General features: G+C 43.3%; 1 protein-coding gene across 4 annotated transcripts in view; it reads left to right on the top strand.

Moving 5' to 3' along the window:
* Positions 1-17,481, top strand: part of LOC124007055 (rho guanine nucleotide exchange factor 28-like) — a 109,970-nt gene extending 92,489 nt beyond the window's left edge. For 2 of the 4 annotated variants that reach the window (XM_046317325.1, XM_046317324.1), the window contains exons 36-37: positions 5,188-5,509; positions 15,123-17,481. In XM_046317325.1, coding sequence (XP_046173281.1) covers positions 5,188-5,509; positions 15,123-15,301 — 501 coding nt within the window. In that variant the 3' untranslated portion in view covers positions 15,302-17,481. The remainder of the gene's footprint in view (positions 1-5,187; positions 5,510-15,122) is intronic. The other 2 variants (XM_046317327.1, XM_046317326.1) reach the window with 1 other exon arrangement.
* Positions 17,482-21,449: the final 3,968 nt, after the last annotated feature.

Raw genomic sequence — 21,449 nt, 5'->3', positions numbered from 1 at the left:
GATTAGAAAGGCCTGCTCGCTGAAGTGTTTTAGGAGCGTTTGACAGTGATGAGGGGTGGTAAATTTGACAGTGGACCAATTACAGACGCAGGCAATGAGGCAGTGATCACTGAGATCCTGGTTGAAGACAGCAGAGGTGTATTTAGGGGGCAAATTGGTCAGGATGATATCTAAAGAGGGTGCCCATGGGTATGGATTTAGGGTTGTACCTGGTAGGTTCCTTGATAATTTGTGTGAGATTGTGGGCATCTAGCTTAGATTGTAGGATGGCTGGGGTGTTACGCATATCCCATTTTATGTCACCTAATGGTACGAACTCTGAAGATACATTGAGGGAAAAAAGTATTTGATCCCCTGCTGATTTTGTACGTTTGCCCACTGACAAAGAAATGATCAGTCTATAATTTTAATGGTAGGTTTATTTGAACAGTGAGAGACAGAATAACAACAAAAAAATCCAGAAAAACACATGTCAAAAATGTTATAAATTGATTTGCATTTTAATGAGGGAAATAAGTATTTGACCCCTCTGCAAAATATGACTTAGTACTTGGTGGCAAAACCCTTTTTGGCAATCACAGAGGTCAGCCGTTTCTTGTAGTTGGCCACCAGGTTTAAGAGTGTGCTCCTAATCTCAGCTCGTTTCCTGTATAATAGACTCCTGGGAGCCAGAAATCTTTCTGATTGAGAGGGGGTCAAATACTTATTTCCCTCATTAAAATGCAAATCAATTTATAACATTTTTGACTTTAGTTTTTCTGGATGTTTTGTTGTTATTCTGTCTCACTGTGAAAAGAAACCTACCATTAAAATTATAGACTGATCATTTATTTTGGCAAACGTACAAAATTGGCAAACATAGTTGGCAAACGTACAAAATCGGCAGGGGATCAAATACATTGCCCCTCCATCTACAGTGAGGGATCAATCAATTGACATATGGTGTCCAGGGCACAACTGGGGGCTGAGGGGGGTCTATAACAAGTGGCAACAGTGAGAGAATTGTTTCTGGAAAGGTGGATTTTTAAAGTAGAAGCTCGAATTGTTTGGGCACAGACCTGGATTGTATGACAGAACTCTGCACTATCTCTGCAGTAGATTGCAACTCCACCCCCTTTGGCAGTTCCATCTTGCTGGAAAATGATGTAGTTGGGGATGGACATTTCAGTGGCCTTCCTAAGCCAGGATTCAGACACGGCTAGGATATCAGGGTTGGCGGAATGTGCTAAAGCAGTGAATAAAACAAACTTAGGGAGGAGGCTTCTGATGTCAATGTTAACATGCATGAAACTTAGGCTTTTTCGGTTACATAAATCAACAAATGATAGCGCCCAGGGAATAGGAGTGGAACTGGGGGCTACAGGACCTGGGTTAACCTCTACATCACCAGAGGAACAGAGGATGAGTAGGATAAGGGTAAAGGCTATAAGAACTGGTCGGCTAAAGGCTATAAGAACTGGTCGTCTAGTGTGTTCAGAACAGAGAGTAAAAGGAGCAGATTTCTGGGCGTGGAAGAATAGATTCAAGGCATTATGTACAGACAAGGGTATGGTAGGATGTGAGTATAGTGGAGGTAAACCTAGGCATTGAGTGACAATGAGAGAGGTTTTGTCTCTTGAGGCACTAGTTAAGCCAGGTGCCTCAACACCGCAAGTGTGGGGGGTGGAACAAAAGGGCTATCTAAGGCATATTGGGCAGGGCTGGGGGCTTTACAGTGAAATAAGACAATAATCACTAAAACAGCAATAGACAAAGCATATTGACATTAGGGAGAGGCATGTGTAGCCGAGTGATCATCATAATAATAATAATAATAATATATGCCATTTAGCAGACGCTTTTATCCAAAGTGACTTACAGTCATGTGTGCATACATTCTACGTATGGGTGGTCCCGGGGATCGAACCCACTACCCTGGCGTTACAAGCGCCATGCTCTACCAACTGAGCTACAGAAGGACAGAAGGACCACTATGCTACTCATAGGGTCCAATGAGTAGCAATAGGTGAGTCAGGGAGCCGATTCAGTAGTCGCTAATACGCTAGGCTAAGCTGGAGACACAGCGACTCAGACAGCTAGTGGGCCGGGGATAGGAGGAGTAGGATAAGGGTAAAGGCTATAAGCAGTGAATAAAATGTTTAGCAATGTCTCAACTGAAGAGCTTGCAAAAGAGGTATTGTAGCCCACAAATTAGCTGGTGGACCTCTTCGGCAAGCCGGGAGATAGCCTTGAGCTAGGCCCAACTGGTGCTTGCTTCGGGACAGAGACGTTAGCCAGGAGTAGCCACTTGGTCTGCAGCTAGCTAGCTGCGATGATTCTGTGTAAAGGTTCAGAGCTTGCGTTAGGAATCCGGAGATGTGGTAGAGAAAAAGCAGTACGATATGCTCTGGGTTGATATCGCGCTGTGCAGACTGGCAGGGTTTGACCGACATTGGGTGAGTCGGGTTGCAGGAGAGTATATTCAGTCTGTAGATGGAAAGTGAGATAAAAATATATACGAACGAAAACGAGTTTTAAACAATACATAAAACTATATTAACACGGAACAAGGCAAAAAACATGTCCGGTTGCTACGCTAACTTTGAATTTTACTGCCTATGACACAGCCTATTATATAGGTCCTGGATGGCAGGAAGGTTGGCCCCGGTGATGTACTGGGCCCTTTGTACTACTCTCTGTAGCGTCTTACGGTCAGATGCCGAGCAGTTGCCATATCAGGCGGTGATGCAACCGGTCAGGATGCTCTCAATGGTGCAGTTGTTGAACCTTTTGAAGATCTGGGGACCCATGCCAAATCTTTTCAGTCTCCTGAGGGGGGAAAGGTTTTGTCGTGCCCTCTTCACGATTGTCTTGGTATGTTTGGACCATGATAGTTCGTTGGTGATGTGGACACCAAGGTACTTGAAACTCTTGACCTGCTCCACTACAGCCCCGTCAATGTTAATGGGGGCCTGTTCGGCCTACCTTTTCCTGTAGTCCACGATCAGCTCCACTGTCTTGCTCACATTGAGGGAGAGGTTGTTGTCCTGGCACCACACTGCCAGTTCTCTGAACTCCTCTCTATAGGCCGTCTTGTCATTGTCGGTGATCAGGCCTACCACTGTTGTGTCATCAGCAAACTTAATGATGCTGTTGGAGTCTTGTTTGGCCACGCAGTCAGGGGTGAACAGAGAATATGGGAGGGGACTAAGTACACACCCCTGAGGGGCCCCAGTGTTAAGGATCATTGTGGCAGACATGTTGTTTTCTACCCTTACCACCAGGGGGCAGCTTGTCAGGAAGTCCAGGATCTAGTTGCAGAGGGAGGTGTTTAGTCCCAGAGTCCTTAGCTTAGTGATGAGCTTTATGGTCACTATGGTGTTGAATGCTGAGCTGTAGTCGATGAACAGCATTCTCACATAGTTGTTCCTTTTGTCGAGGTGGGAAAGGGCGGTGTGGAGTGCGATTGAGATTTTGTCATCTGTGGATCTGTTGGGGTGGTATGGGAATTGGAGTGGGTCTAGGGTGTCCGGGAGGATGCTGTTGATGTGAACCATGACCAGCCTTTCAAAGCACTTCATGGCAACCGATGCTTTGAGTACACACCCTGGTAATCCGTCTGGCCCAGCGGCTTTGCGAATGTTGACCTGTTTAAAGGTTTTGTTCACATCGGCTACCGACAGCGTTCTCACACAGTCATCCAGAACAGCTGGTGCTCTATTGGGTGCTTCAGTGTTGCTTGCCTTGAAGCGAGCAGAAAAGGCACTTAGCTCATCTGGTAGGCTCCCGTCACTGGGCAGCTCGCGTCTGGGTTTCCTTTTCTGGTCCGTAATAGTTTTCATGCCCTGACACATCCGACGAGCGTCAGAGCCGGTGTAGTAGGATTCAATCTTAATCCTGTATTGACGCTTTACTTGTTTGATGGTTGGTCGGAGGGCATAGCGGGATTTCTTATAAGCGTTTGGATTAGTCTCCCGCTTCTTGAAAGCGGCAGCTCTAGCCTTCAGCTCAATGCAAATGTTGCCTGTAATCCATGGCTTTTGGTTGGGATATGTATGTACAGTCACTGTGGGGACGACGTCATTGATGCACTTATTGATGAAGCCGATGACTGAGGTGCTGTATTCCTCAATGCCATTGGAGGAATCCCGGGACATATTCCAGGCTGTGCTACAAAACAGTCCTGTAGTGTAGCATCCGCGTCATCTGACCACTTCCGTATTGAGTAAAGTTACTAGTACTTTCTGCTTTAGTTTTGGCTTGTAAGCAGGAATCAGGAGGATAGAATTGTGGTCAGATTTGCCAAATGTAGGGCAGGGGAGAGCTTTTAGGATTCCCCCCCCTGGTTGCACATGTGACATGCTGGTAAAAATGGGGTAAAACTGATTTAAGTTTGCCTGCATTAAAGTCCCTGGCCACTAGGAGCGCCGCTTCTGGGTGAGCATTTTCTTCTTTGCTTATGGCCTTATAGAGTTGGTTGAGAGCGGTCTTAGTGACAGCTTCGCTTTGTGGTGGTAAATAGACGGCTACGAATAATACAGATGACAACACTCTTTTTTAAAAATTGTGTGGTCGACAGCTTATCATAAGGTACTCTACCTCAGGCAAGAAATACCTCGAGACTTCTTGCACCATCGTGCACCAGCTGTTATTGACAAACGGACACACACCCCCACCCCTCGTCTTATCAGAGGTAGCGTCTCTGTTCTGCCGGTGCATGTAAAATCCCGCCAGCTCTTGTCCTTCATTCAGCCACATTTAGGTGAAACATAAGATGTTAGTTTTTAATGTCCCGTTGGTAGGATAATCTTAATAGTAGGTCATCAATATTATTTTCTAACGATTGCAAGTTAGCAAGAAGAATGGCAGGCATTGGGAGTATACTCACTCGCCTACTGATTCTCAGAAGGATCCTCAATCTTTTACGGCGTCTTTTCTTCACGCAAAAAGCGTAGATCTGGGCCTGTTCCAGTGAAAGCAGGATATCCTTCTTGTTGGACTTAAAGGAAAATGTTGCTTACAGTCCGCGGTGAGTAATCACTTTTCTGATGTCCAGAAGTTATTTTTGGTCATAAGAGACGGTAGCAGCAACATTATGTACACAATAACATAGTGTTGCATAATGGTTTCCCTGTATGTTTATTTTCATGCTGTCATCATGGTCAGAGTTGTGTTAACATGGAATTCTTCTCCTTTATTCTCCCATAGGACTCACTTCCTGGTCAGTCCGGCGTCCATCTTGACAACGCCGGCTCAGTGTTTGTCAACGAGGCAGCGTTCACCACGTCGAAGGTGCTTAATAACCGCCACATGCACCACCGCATACAGCAGCACCAGAGAGGTGGGACCCTGAGGTACAGAGATGACCCTCGAGCCCACAACAGCCTGAACACCATACTGGCCCGCTCCAGCCAGAGACACACGCTCCACCAAGACACAAACACACCCCAGTGCTGGGCGGGGGGTGCCGATGTCACTGGGTACCTCTACACAACCTCAGGTGGACAGGGGACAGAGCACACACCCAACGGTAAGACCCAGCTCAGTAAAGTTGTGTGAATCGATGTCTGTTAAAGAGATGTTTATTCACTAATCCTAAATACAGGATGAATTCAGGCTTTCTCTGCTGAATTTGACTGATAACACACAGGATGATATGATGGGATCTGTCATTGACTGCTAAATACCATATAACTACATGTGGCATCAGCAATATAACAGGCTCTTTTCTCCTATGTCTGTCCGTCTGTCCGTCTGTCCGTCTGTCCGTCTGTCTGTCATAACACATGATATCATGAGTCCTACCTGTGAGAGAGAAAACACAACCTTTGTACCCACCGTGCACACACGTGAAAGCAAATGTAATTCAGCACACTACTGCATGCAGCTGTGGTGGTTGATGTATGATACACACACACACCCCCCACACACACACACCTCCCATCCTGTCTCAGTTTCCGTAGAGATGTGAGGCCTTGTTTGTCCTTCTTTCCCAGTTAATCAGTGTCTCCTGGCAAAGAAACCCCCTTCAAACCTGACCCCCCCACCCCCCACCAGCCCGGCCCCTTTTCGCCTAGGAGAGAGAAAATAATCTATGTTTTCTCTATCTATTGCGCATCGGGGGCCGGGGCGGACAACAGCGTGTGAGTCACGGCTCAGAGCCCATGGCTGATGGGTTGGAACATTGATCTGAAAAATCTTTACAAAACTCATTACAGCACGATTTGTCATCGCAGGCGGAGGAGGGGAGGAAGGGATGAGAGATGCACACACATATTAATCTGTATTTAACTGCTGATGTGTCAGCTGACATCTGTCTGCGTCTGTGTCTCACAGGTTTCAACTGCTATACCTCACTGGTGTAATGTGCATGTAGACATGTACATTACACCAGTGAGGTGAAAGTATTACTAGCTATAATGAGGGCCACGTGTTGAATATACACTAGAAGGGATGCTACTGTTTTAATGGCCTGTTTAATGGTTTATGGCATTGTTTACTAAAGATTGCGACCAGAGCACAATCTCTCTCTCCATCGATAGCCTTATTATCCCCTACTGTTATTGACCACACATGATCCACCGTAGAATCACAGTCTCTTGTCACGAAGACAGAGGTGTGGATACTTCTAACCCCATCTACCACAGGGCCTGATCATACCTGACATCTTACCCACAATGCATCCCTCTGCGACCCCAGAATGTCCCCATAATGCACGGCTCCTGTCCAGCTAGAGATGTACAGTATGTTATCTGACTGGTCAGCAGGATTGACGGGTGTTCAAATCAATCAAATAAAATGTTATTTTTCACATGCACCGAATACAACAGGTGTAGATTTGACCATGGAATGCTAACTTACGAGCCCTTTCCCAACAATGCATAGTTAAAAAGTAATACAATAACAAGTCTATATACAAGGAGTACTGTACTGGGGGGGCAAGAGAGTTGGTGCAAATCAAAACGGGGTCAATGCAAATAGTCAGGGTAGCCATTTGATTAACTGGTTAGCTGTCTTATGACAGGTAGAAGCTGTTCAGCAGCCTTTGCTCTCCGGTACCGGTTGCCGTGCGGTAGCAGTGAGCATACTATGACTTGGGTGGCTGGAGTCTTTGACAAATTTTAGAGCCTTCCTCTGACACTGCCTGGTATAGAGATCCTGGATGGCAGGGAGCTCAGCCCCAGTGATGTACTTGGCCGGGCCATGCTCACTACCTTCCGTAGCACCTTTTGGTCGGATGCCAAGCAGTGATACAGCCGGTCGATATGCTCTCAATGATGCAGCTGTAGAAAGTTTTGAGGATCTGAGGGCCCATGCCAAATATTTTCAGCATTCTGAGGGCAGGAGGCATTGCCGTGCCCTCTTCACGACGAGTTTGGTGTGTTTGAGCCATGATAGGTCCTTACAGCCCCATCCATGTGACTGACTGGTGCCCCCTCACCTTGACTCTGTACCGGTACCCCCCGTATATAGCCTTGCTTGTTATTTTACTGCTGCTGTGTAATACTTTTTTCCTTTTTAATCTCTGTTTTTTACTTAAACTTCTTAAAGCATTGTTGATTAAAACCTCTTTGTGCTGCAATCCCGTTAATGGGATGATATGACAACAGAAATCTCGTAATTAAAATTCCTTAAACATACATGTATTTTATACCTTTTTAAAGGTACTCTTATTGTTAATCCCACCACAGTGTCTGATTTCAAATATACTTTACAGCGAAAGCACCACAAACGATTATGTTAGGTCACCACCAAGCCACAGAATAAGAACAGCCAAAGAGAGGAGTCACAAAAAGCACAAATAGAGATAAAATGAATCACTAACCCTTGATGATCTTCATCAGATGACACTCATAGGACTTCATGTTACACAATACATGTATGTTTTGTTTGATAAAGTTCATATTTATATAAAAAAAATCTGAGTTTACATGTCATGTATTGTCATGTCTTGTCCCTGTGCTTTCTCTTCTCTTCGTTTCCCCCTGCTGGTCGTATTAGGTTTCTTTCTCTCTCTATCTCTCTCTCTCTCTATCGTTCCGTTCCTGCTCCCAGCTGTTCCTCATTCTCCTAACGACCTTGTTTACTCTCTCACACCTGTCCCCTCTTTTGCCTCTGATTAAGTCTCTATTTCTCTCTCTGTTTCTGCTTCTGTCCTTGTCGGATTCTTGTTTGCTTTGCCCTTGTTCCGTCCTGTCATGTTCTGCCTCTTCATCAGATGCTGCGTGTGAGCAGGTGTCTCTGTCCTCTACGGCCCGCGCCTACCCGAAGGGACCTGCAGTCTGTTGCTGCTAGTCCTGCAATTCTCCTCTACAACTAGAGGATTTATGTTTTCCCTGTTTGGACATCTCCTGTAAAGATTGAGGATTTATGTTTTCCCTGTTTGGACATTAATAAACTCTGTTTCTGTTAAGTCACTTTTGGGTCCTCACTCACCTGCATAACATTACATTGGCGCGTTACATTCGCTAGTTCCAAAAACATCCTGTGATTTTGCATAGCCACATCGATTCAGAAATACTCATCATAAATGTAGATAATACAAGTTATACACATGGAATTATAGATATACCTCTCCTTAATGCAACCGCTGTGTCAGATTTAAAAAAAAAACATTACGGAAAAAGCAAACCATGCCATAATATGAGACGGCGCCCAGAAATATAGTACAATTAGCCGCCATTTTGGAGTCAACAGAAACCAGAAATTACATGATAAATATTCCCTTACCTTTGATGATATTCATCAGAATGCACTCCCAGGAATCCCAGGTCCACAATAACTGCTTGATTTGTTCAATAATGTCCGTTATTTATGTCCAATTAGCTACTTTTGTTAGCGCGTTTGGTACACCTATCCAAACGCTGGTGCTGGTCAACCATTTCTTTGGACAAAAACTTCAAAAAGTTATATTACAGGCCTTAGAAACATTTCAAACTAAGTGCAGAATCAATCATTAGGATGTTTTTATCATAAATCTTCAATAAAGTTCCAACCGGAGAATTCCTTTGGGTCTTGAGGAGGAACGGAATGCAAGTCGATATCATGTGGAATGCGCGTGACCAGGAAATGTCTCTCTGACAGTAGCCTGACTCATTCCCCTCTTATTCAGTCCCACAACAAAGTAGAAGCCTCATTCAAGATTCTATAGATTGTTGACATCCAGTGGAAGCCCTAGGAAGTGAATCTTCATTCAAATCCGAATGTGATTTCAATAGGGCATGGGTTGAAAATATACCAACCTCCGATTTCTCACTTCCTGTTTGGATTTCTTCTTCCCTGCCATATGAGTTCTGTTATACACCGACATCATTCAAACAGTTTTAGAAACTTCAGAGTGTTTTCTATCCAATATTATTAATAATAATATGCATATATTAGCAGCTGAGACTGAGGAGCAGGCCATTTACTCTGGGCACCTTTCATCCAAGCTACTCAATAGCCATAAGAAGTTTTAAGGGCTTGTAATTCAAATTAAAACAGGATCAGTGTCCCTTCTATGGGACGGTTGAGCTAATGTAGGCTAATGTGATTAGCAGGTTGTAAGTAACAAGAACTATGAGCTATTGTTGTTCCTAGACTTTTCCACATCACAATAACAGCACTTACAGTTGACTGGGGCAGCTCTTGCAGGACATAAATTAGACAAACTGACTTGTCGAAAGGTGACATTCTATGACAGTGCCACGTTGAACGTCACTGAGCTCTTCAGTAAGACTATTTTACTGCCAATGTTTCTCTATGGAGATTGTGTGCTTGAATTTATACACCTGTGAGCAACAGGTAGCCTTATTAGCCAAATCCAGTCATTTGAAGGGTCGTATGTAGCAAAAGTAGAGACCCAGAGCTACAAAATGGTATATCATACACTGCATTTTTGAGGAAAGATTGGAAAGTAATTCTGCTTTCAAAGTTGATAAACTTGTAAACTTACTTTTGAGAAAAAGGCCTTTGAATGTTTTGGTATCTAGTGAAGAGCTCTTCTTTGTCTACACCCATTCAACATTGTTCAGATCGCTTTAGCACCACCCTTCTCGCTTCGCTCTCGGAGCATTCCGAACGCACACTTGACGATCTGGCCAATGATTTGTTCACCTCTGGATAACATGAAAACAGCCTAACTAGCTCTGCTGGCAACAATTTCATTACTCTTTTTTGCCGACGTTTACTAACCCCGGCCATATTCAACGGGTGTTGTACACTTTAGCTTAAGACAAGTAGCTAGCTAGGTAAACAATGAACCTAGCTAGGTAAACAACGTGTAAGATCACACACGTCACGTAATGTTAGCTAACGAGCCAACCAGCTAACGTTAGCTAGTTAAATAACAATGAACATAGTACCAAATCATGTCATTATACTACCCTGCATGAATCTGCTGGGAGCTAACCAACCAGGATCAACGTTAGCTAGTTAACATTAGGCTCTAACTAGCAAAGCAAACGGCTCTGGGACACGAATGATAATGTCATACACGTAATGTTAGCGAGGGAGCTAGCTAGCTAACAGTACACTTTAGCTTGAAATGAAACCACTTTCTGTCAAAATTAGACACGTGTTATATCTGCGTTCAACAGGATTACCAACACAGACTGACCAGCTCAAATAGACAGATGCCTCTATATGGTAGACCAATCCAAACTCCTCTCTCGGTATGTTCAGCCCACTCATTATCTCAGCCAATCACGGCTAGTGGGAAGGTTGGTGTCTGTTTCTTAGGCTTAACCAACATGGCTCGTAATTTAACTATTTTATTTGTATTGCAGATTGCATACAAGTTTGTTATTAAGGCACATGAAAGTTCACATGTTCCAGAAGGCATTTCTGCCTAAAAACGCATTTTGACCAAAAAAACAACAACATTCAAATAAATGGCTCTTCTGTGAAGTCGTTTCCTGAAATGGGTCACATATAAAACATACATTATACTTACAGTGAAGCCGCTCGACCATCTACACCACATTAGTCATCTAACTTTTGTATATACAGTGTATCTCACTTTCTTACCTTCTATTGATCTCTTAGACGGTATAAGATCTAACCACAATACATAATTCATTACTATTTAATGCATTGTATTTGGTGGTATACTGTATTAGTGCACTCTGAGTCTGTATACGATCCCCCATTACAGAACTCTCACATCCCACAACTAGAATAGCTTCCAGGAAACCAATATCTCACCTTGAATATTTTTTTCTATAGCGTTATATAGTATTTGATCCAAAAAAGTCTTATTTCAGATGGAAATCCTCCATATCTTGCTCAGAGCTATCAGAAGTTTGATTCTATTTCTCATCCTCTCCTCCAGTTGTGGACTGTTCTGCTCCCTCACACAGGGCCTTTGGGATTGTTCCTTCTCTCAGGATTTCCATAATGTACTCCTGCACAGTGATAATGGAAAAACTGGAAAGATTGAATTTCCTGAAACTACTTTTGATCCACTGATTCCAATCAGATATTCTCATCTCGCCTAGCTGTTGAATAATTATGGCCTTTTGAAAATAAGTAATGTACCAGAATACTAGTTTGCTTCTGAAAAGAAAGATGTGATGAAAGCTATGAAGATCAGTGCTCAGTATGACGGTGTAGTGAGTTATTGTCCTGGACCAATAGAAATACAATCTCATTGTAGTTCTGTGAGTGTCCCTTAGTATGAAGATAATCCTGATTCACTGGCCTTTTAATGAATTGACAAGCCTCCTTTACAGTACAGACCCGTCTATCAGAACCCAGTGAAAAACCTAAGATCATGGCTAACAGTGGCACACACACACACACACACACACACACACACACACACACACACACACACACACACACACACACACACACACACACACACACACACACACACACACACACACACACACACACACACACACACACACACACACACACACACACACACACACACACACACACACACACACACACACACACCAGTGGTATTCAGGCAGTCAAACACATTCTGGGGCGGCAGGTAGCCTAGTGGTTAGAGCGTTGCGCCAGTAACTGAAAGGTTTGCTGGATTAAATCCCTTAGCTGACAAGGTAAACATCCGTCATTCTGCACCTGAACAAGGCACTGTTCCCCGGTAGGATGTCATTGTAAATAAGAATTTGTTCTTAACTGACTTGCCAAGTTAAATAAAGGTTCAATTCAAATAAAACAATTCCTGTGGGAACACAATAAGGCGATTTTATAGGCCACACCATCTTTTACCACAGCCACAACAGCACACCAGCTCTACTGCTAGACAGTATCCACAGGTGTCCCAGTGCCTACATGGTCTTTTTAATAAAAGAGAAAAGAGATGTCAATGGCTGAACACTCCCTTCACTCACTCCAAGGCCATGGCTATGCACCTGTCCTACGCATGCACACACACACAACACACACACACACACACACACACACACACACACATGCACAACTGCATGCACACCACAGTGTTATTGGTGGCAAACACATTCTGGGGGGAGGACAGGCTTGTGGTAACGGCTGGTAACTGAAAGGTTTGTGGATTAAATGGTGTCAAAACATTGATCACCTTGGCACTGTTCCATTAGGATTTGATGTAATTCCATTTGTCCATTCCTGACATTATTAAATAAAGGTTCAATTCAAATAAAGCAATTCCTGCGATGGAACATCAACACAAACACATAGACACACATCTTTTACCACAGCCTCCTTCCTCAGCTCTAGGGCCCCATCTGGGCCTGCAGGTGTCATTTTTGTTCCTAATGATAATGATGACAGTGCCAAAATGACAACAGTCAGTGAAACTCTTTTTTAAGTAAAAGAGAAAAGAGATGTTATCAATGGCTGAACTGAGGCTGTGTTATTCATTGAATTTCTTGTGCTGAGAAGAAACAGGACACTACTGCATGCAGCTGCAGTGGTTGATGTATCACACACACACACACACACACACACACACACACACACACACACACACACACACACACACACACACACACACACACACACACACACACACACACACACACACACACACACACACACACACACACACACACACACACACACACACACACACACACACACAGCTGCAGTGGTTTATGTATAACACACACCCACACACACAGCTGCGGTCGTTGATGTATGACACACACACACACCCACATACACCCCCCTACACACAGCTGCGGTGGTTGATGTATGTAGTTAGAGAGGAGATGGATGAGGCTCAACAACTTTAGGATGAGCTCATTATAGTGGGCAGTCAGCCGTGTCCATCCTGATGGGCTATTTATCTAGCTAGCTGTTCTATTATTTTATATTTTCTTTCCTGTTCGGTTTCTCTTCATCCCACTTTCTCCTTTGTCGTTCCCTCCTCCCTTCTCTCCTCTGGCTCTGTGTGTTTCGTTTAAAATTATTATTGTTCATGTCTGGCTGTTGTAATGTGAGAGAGATAGTTAAAGGTTTGTCTCAATACTTTCTGGGTAACAATTAAATACCTTTGATTGTTTTCAATTGAAATGGTACAAAATAAACAAAAAAGCTTAAGCAACAATTTTAGTAGGACTAGTGCTACGCGAAATAACCAAAAAGTTGATGATTTTTTTAACAAATTGACCGACCTCTGTTCAATTGTTTCAATTCCATTTCGTTCCGTTTTTTTTTCTGTGAGCTCAATGTGCACCTTGCACTGCATTTTCTCTAGAGATAAATCAGATCATGCCCGAACGGTGCAATGTAGTAGGGATTTTCCAACGGATGTTCTTCAACGTTCTACATAGTTTATGGCAGAAAACGTTATAATGAACTAAAATGACCATGATCCATCGCGTGGCTACTTGTCCGGTCTGTGTTTCTTTCCCCCATGTCCACCAGATGCATGAAACTCTTTGGGTTCCAGCGGAAGTCAATCATTGTCAATGGAGAAGTCCGCAATGCTATGTTGGGGGTGATGCACTAGGCTAGCCGGCCGTAACCAGGAGACCCATGAGGCGGCGCATAATTGGCCCAGCGTTATCCGGGTTAGGGGAGGGTTTCGCCTGACGGGATGTCCTTGTCCCATCACGCTCTAACGATTCCTTGTGGCGGGCCTGGCGCCTGCAATCTGACTTCGGTTGCCAGTTGTACGGTGTTTCCTCCGACACGTTGGTGCAGCTGGCTTCCGGGTTAAGCGAGCAGTGTGACATGAATCAATGTTCTACACTGCTTCTTGACACACTGCTCGCTTAAACACGGAAGCCAGCCGCACCAAAGTGTCGGAGGAAACACCGTTCAACTGTTGACCGAAGTCTGCTTCTTGGCACACAGCGTCGTGTTTCAGAGGACGCATGGACCTCGACCTTCGCCTCTCCCGAGTCCGTACGGGAGTTGCAGCTATGGGATAAGACTGTTAACTACCAATTGGATATCATGAAAAAGGGGTAAAAGTACAAAAAATGACAAAAAAGTAATGTACGTTGAATGGTTAATGAATGATGAGCAGTTACAGCATTCAACCCACATAATACATAGTGCATTTAACGATTCAAAGAAATATTCTAACCCGAAACCAACTTCAAAAAGCACTAATCGCTCAGCACTAGCTAGGACTGTCTGGGAGTGGTCTGAGTGGGGCGGGGAAAACTGAAAACTAGCTGTTATTGGAACTCTCTTTTTTTTATCGGCCTAGTAACTAATTTACCACCTGGTAATGTCACCAGCCAGGCCAAAACTCCATCCCACCAATTTCAGGTGGTCTTTTCAAACCGCTCTTACACTAAAAGGGCATTATCATAATTTTCACGATATCACAGTATTATTCAAATCTCATAGTGTGGAAATATATATAAAACACAGGAAAATCATGTACTGGGCCTTTAATGCTGGTGGTTGGTTAAGTTTGAATATCTATGATTAATATCTATGATTAATTGCTTAAAGGGATACTTCATCCAAATTACATAATGGTTTCCTATTGACAAGGTATGACAGCAATCCATGCTTTGGTTGAGTTTCCCTGGCACTGTTTCCACTTGCTAACGTTTTAGCATTTGTGGCACAAATCCCATTCAAGGGATTGCTTCACTTGTAGATACTTTTGTGTCATTTTGTAATATGTGTCATTTTGTATTATGGGTGAACTATCTCTTTAACATAATGTATTTATACCCATACAGATATAAACACACACAGCTATGTGAGGGAGACGTGGTCCTCGACGGCAACTGTGGCTGGACAGTATCAGGGTGCACCTCACCATGGTGACCATCAACTGGTCCTCTCCTCCTTGGTCCCCCTGGAGACGGAAAGTGGGGATGGGGAGGAGGGGGGAGAGGAGAACATTGTGTACCTCTGAGGCTGGACAGACAGACCTTAAACCCTCTGGTTCAAATCCAGGACTCAAAAGACTTGATATGGATTTAGGAAGGCTCAGAATCACAGACTGGATTACCTTTAATGGCTCAGACTGGACAGTAAATAGCTAGGCCAGGTTTTAAGAAGAACCAGATCTGGCACATATAAAGTAATCTCCCTTCCCCATCATGCTTTGCCCCTCTGCCCTCTGTGTTCTGTGCCAGGTGCCCTCCATATGTGTCTCCAAGTGTTGCCTGTGAGAGAGACTTTTATACTGCTATATGTTTATACTTGTCCATGAATTTACAGTGTGTGTGTATCCATCTCTGTTTAGAGTTCAGCTCCAGGGCTGCCACCAGGCCTTTGTGCCTGAGGCCCTCCATTGACATAATCAATTTCTCTGTTTCCCCTGCCCAACCCTACTGCAGTGCCTTCCCCCTTTTTCCTCACCCCTGTATCAGTCTCCATCTCTCTGTTTCCCTGGCCCACACTGCCCTAAGTCTGCTTCAGTCTACCTCTCTCTGTCCCTCCCTTGTCCTTTCGTCCCCATCCGTCCAGCGCTATTTATTAGGCTCTCCCCAAATGAAATGGTGTCTACTCTGTTACCACAGGGGAAAAAGAGAGAGCAGAGGGTCAGATATCACTGGAAAGGCTGAATCTCTACAGTCGGTCTGTGGTTGATTGTCTAGTGGTGGAATAAACTGCTGCTCGCCCATTCATCAGACAAGCTCTATTTACAAGGCGAGCGGGATGCGGCATACACACTAGATGTGAAGGATGACGTGAAATGCCATGATCAGAAGGGATTTGGTGTGTTTCTTAGTCTGTCTGGCTACGCCTTTGTTTTCATCTGAAGGACTTGTGATTTTAAGGAATAATGTTGTGACTATAGCAATCCATCAATGATACAGTAGTGTACACTGCACTACTACCGCCTATATGATGAAGTACAGATTTTATTAGGGTCAACTGCATATCGGGGTCAAAAACCATAGGGCAGAAACATTCCTATATTGTATGTTCAATGAACTTTGAAGTATTACATCTGTGACAGAGTGCACTCTATATGTAAACAATACTTTGGATGTGAATGATACCAAATATGTCCATTTTCTTTATTTTCTTTAAATATTTTTTTATGATTCTTTAATTATTATGATTTTTTTTACATTGTTTTCATCAAGCCACATATTTCATAGCATGTTGTTTCTTGTACTTGGTGTTCAGTCATTTAGGAATTTGTCTGACATATAGCAAAGTCTATGTGTCAGTAGTAGTTGGGAAGTCAGCCTGGTATCAGTTTATATGCACCACATTGTGATGCCTCACATCTTTTTAGCAAAAGCATCACAATGTGATGCACGGCAATGATATTGTAATGGGGTAGTAAGCTATGGTTGAAGGGTGACTGATGAAATTAATCTTGTACGCACTTAAGAGTTGACCTTGCTTTTTTTTTTTACTAAGAGCTGTACCATTGCACTTGAATATTCATGTTCTACTTTAGTGCCAATATGTTTTGTTTTTTAATGACCATTGAGATGTCCTGAAAGACAGCCTTTAGCTGTCCTTCAGCCACCATTAAAAATACAAATAAAACGTTAAACCTAAAAGACATTGTAGGGTGTGTCCTGAATGGTTAACTATTCCCTATATAGTGCTCCAGGTTTGACCATGGCCTATGGGGCTCTGGTCAAAAGTGTGAAAAATATAGAGAATACTGTGCCATTTGGTAGTCGGCCGTAGTATCTAGTTATACACAAGGGTATTGTAATAGGTAGCTTCATCGTCGTACATATAAAACAGCACAATGGTTATGTTCAGATGTTTGTTGTCGATACTATGTGGTACAGTCAATTTACTTTTATGTGTATATTTCACTGCCTTCATTTATTTATAGTCGATGAGCTTTATCACTGTTTTATAGTACTCCTTGTTAGGTTATGTTATGTTGTACGTTGGATTTGTCTGTAGTGCATCATAACACGGAGATATGGTTATGTACATTGTCTTGGTTACATCATTACTTTCTATTAGATATCGTGGAATATAAATGCAAATAATTTATGTGTTTGACGTTTGTATTGTTATAATACAGCTTCTGCTGAAACACGAATGGAACAGGAGGGTAAAAACCATAGGAATAGGTTGAGAATTCATTCAAATTCCTTGGGTAAAACCACCAAACTGACATCCCTTTCAGTTCGGTACACTGTAACACTACCTCAGTCATGTTGATTTGACTGAGAGAGTTCTGTATACTAGTCAGTGGTTTGAACGTGCCTGTTATTGGAATATGTTATGTGGGGATAGATGGTGTTCAGCTGGCCCAGTCATCCGCCCTATATAGACACGTACAAACACAGACACCTTGATGAATCGACACACAGGTGCCAGAGGTGGCAGGTGGCAAGCCAGCAGGTGCATCGCTTCACTCGCTGGCTCTAAGGTTAGTATGACATGCCTGCCTGTCTCCCTAAACATGAATAAGATATACAACAGCCCTCTTACCTCAACCCCCCCCCCCCACCTCCACACTCTCTCTCTACCCCTCCCTCTCCCTTATTTTCTCCTCCTATAATCTCTCCTGGGAGTGAAGTTGGAGGGTAGTAGAAGAGGACTTATCTTTTTGCTGACCTTGATGGGTTTGTTTAGTCCCAGTGTTTGATCTCCTTCTATTCTCCAGGTAGCCTCTTTCGTGTTTCCACTGTTTCCATTACCCTTATTTCCCAATAGCCAGCTCTGCAGCTCAAACTGAGATTAGTCTTTGCAATATCAGCGCTTTGAGTCTCTGGTGGCATACCTAGTCTAATTGGATTTGCGTGGGTGCGTGCGGCATAGGATTGTTGTACTGTACCAGTATGTTGAAGCTGGAGCAGAAAGCGAGAGTAGCATGAAAATGAAAATGTTCCTTTTTGTTTTATTTTAACTCTCCAGAACCTTCACAAAGGGACTCGCTTCCGGATGTTACCATGGCAACCTGGCAGGGGCTGCCAAAGGGAGTGAAGCGGAAGGAGAGGCTGGAGCACTGTGTAAGTGTGTGTGTGTGTGTGTGTGCGTGCACAAATGTGTGTGTGTGTGTTCACTAGAGCAGCATGCAGGTCTGAATAAAGATGAGCTCTCAATGGGGGACTGACACAAACACATACAATGGAGATATTTAAGGGGAAACATTGTTAGGCTGGTAACTGGTGAGACCAAAGATGCTAGTGGCAATACAGTATCAATCAATCAAATGTATTTCTTAAGTCCTTCTTACATCAGATGGTGGTCACACCAAATACTGACCGGTTTTCTGTTTCACTCCGCTACCTTAAAAACATTATTTTTTTAAATCTATGACCAACAGATGCATATCTTTATTACCAGTCATGTAAAATCCATAGATTAGGGCCTAATGAATTTATTTCAGTAATTGTAAAATATTTTACATTTGTTTGTTTATACACTATATATACAAAAGCATGTGGACACCCCTTCAAATGAGTGGATTCGGCTATTTCAGCAACCCCCGTTGCTGACAGGTGTATAAAATCGAGCACATAGCTATGCTATCTCCATAGACAAACATTGGCAGCAGAATGGCCTTACTGAAGAGCTCAGTGACATTCAACGTTGCAACATCACCATCGTTTTTCCCCCTGTATTGCAGGAGGGAGAGAGAAGCCAAGCAGCTGCTCAAGCATGGAGAGGGGTAAGGGCAGTGTGGTGTGTGTCTCTGACAAGGGGAGCAGGGATGGGAGAGAGAGAGAGAGATAGTAAACAAGTCGACTCGCGCTGGTCGACTAACATACAGTAGCGGTGCGTGTGTAAAACAGTGGGGAAGCCAAGACATCCATATTAACAACCTTTGTATTTGTGCTATAACCTGTTAGTTCATACTGTTTGCTGGGGGTCTCGAGTGGTGCAGCGGTCTAAGGCACAGCATCTCAGTTCTTGAGGCATCACTACTCCACTACTACACTCGGGTTCGAATCCAGGCTGTAACACAACTGGCTGTGATTGCACAACTGGCCCAGCTTCGTCCGGGTTTGGCCTGTGTAAGGCCGTCATTGTAAATAAGAATTTGTTCTTAACTGACTTGCCTAGTTAAATAAAAGTATGCCTTGCCACCGTGATATATTTTGGGCCCCCGAGCGGGGCAGCGGTCTAAGGCGCTGCATCTCAGTGCCGGAGGTGTCGCGTCACTACAGTACCTGGTTAGAATCCAGGCTATATCACATCCGGCCATGATTGGGAGTCCTATAGGGAGGCGCACAATTGGCCCAGCGTCGTCCGGCTTTGGCCGGGGTAGGCCATCATTGTAAATAAGAATTTCTTCTTAACTGACTTGCCTAGTAAAATAAAGGTTGTTTCATCACAAAACTGGAGACCAACATCTGTCCGGTGAAGTCCATAAAGCATATTGCATTTAACAAACAGTTACATGACCTACAGCACGGTCAAGCAAGTTAATGTTTCCAACATTTTCGGACTACTAAACAACTAATGATTTAGAACCACGGAGAGTTAACGCAAGTTGGAGGCGTTGCCTCCACTATTCCATCACCATTTCAACTTCAACATCATCAAATCACCTATGCTTAGTCTAATACAGTGACGACTAAAATATACCAAAAACAATTTGGTCCAATCAAAGTAAGCTAAATGATGTGGCTGTCCATGGTACTGATTTGTGTGTGTGCGCGCAATTAGAAAAACATGTTGACTCACTAACCCTACTTGTAGAGAAACTCTATGCCATTCTCCTCTCTTTCATGTTGATGAAACAGTCTATGACTTTGTCATACAGTACACGATTTTAGTTTTTGTTGTCCTAGGCTACCTGGCTAAAATGCTTGCTTGCTAGCCTAACTTCCTTTTATGGGCAATGATGTGCCAGGACAGCTAATTAACACTAGCCTACTACAACTAACTACATATTGAACTTCCATCCTGCCAGGGACACAATGTATGAATTAATTGTTGGATCTGAATTACTGTTATAATCTTTGGCCAGTACAGAGATTTAATAAAAATTAATTGAAAGTCCACATTCCTATCTCCAGCCATGGCTAATTTAGGAAAGGGGCGATTTTAGCTAGCTAGCCACCGGAGGACAATGACACAACGAGATGAAACATTTAACGTTTTTTCTGTAAATTCCGTTTTGCTTTTGATGTGATTGTTGTGAAGCTAAATCCAACATGGCTTCCCTTGACGTTTTTTGTTGTTGTTGTTTTGCTCCACGACCATTCACAGCTTACTCAGTTTAGCTCAACGCTGATTGGCTATACATTTTTTTATGAAGGGAGACCAAATGCTCTCTGGCTCCTGATGCATTCAATGCTACCGGCGGCAACAATGTCATACTCTTTTTGAGCAGACAACATCAGATAGATGAGCTATATATACTGAGACAGAGGGGCGCTGTTTCACGCGCTGGGATGCTTCGTCTAGTGAGATACATTCAGCCTCTTACGAAAATAAATAAATAAATGAAACACAGAGGCGAAAGATGCAATATGTTATGTATTTTTCTTATTTGCTTGGTAAATTTTTGGGGAAGCCTGACTTCCCTTGGCATCGATGAATACACAACACTGCTAACCTATTGCTAGATATTTATCATCTCATCTAATTACACATAGCACCTGTCTAGACAGCATCAAACCGAGAGAAGCTAGTTAAGCTATCTAGCTAGTGTTAGCTAGGCTAATTGAGACTACATAACTTTAACTGTGTGCTTTCTCCCCTTCCTACAGTAAATAACAGCAACTCCATTCAGATTATTAAGTAGCAGTTTGCTTGTTGGCTCTTGGTGTTGTAACCTGTCCTTTTTAAATTTAACTTTTAGTTTTGTCATTTTAATTCCATTTTCCATTGATTAGCCTAGATATCTCCTAATAACTTGCCACGGAGTATCTAGCTCCTATGACTGTAGCCTAGTGCGGTTTGATGTCTTGTGATTGGATGACAACAAGAAGTTATAAGCGCCACTCTCGTGGAAAGCAAGAGCAGCGGCAGCATAAATGATCAAATGTTCATTCTCTCTCTGCAGGAAGTGTGATGTGAACCATCTGTGTTGTGAATTCACGTGGAATTTTATACATTTTTCTTATCGTTTTAGCCGAAAAACTATAAAATTGTCCGTTAAGAAAAATGATCCA

Source organism: Oncorhynchus gorbuscha, linkage group LG20 (genome assembly GCF_021184085.1).
Source record: "Oncorhynchus gorbuscha isolate QuinsamMale2020 ecotype Even-year linkage group LG20, OgorEven_v1.0, whole genome shotgun sequence".
In the NCBI taxonomy this organism is placed as follows: Eukaryota; Metazoa; Chordata; class Actinopteri; order Salmoniformes; family Salmonidae; genus Oncorhynchus; species Oncorhynchus gorbuscha.
This window is presented reverse-complemented; position numbering and strand designations above follow the sequence as displayed.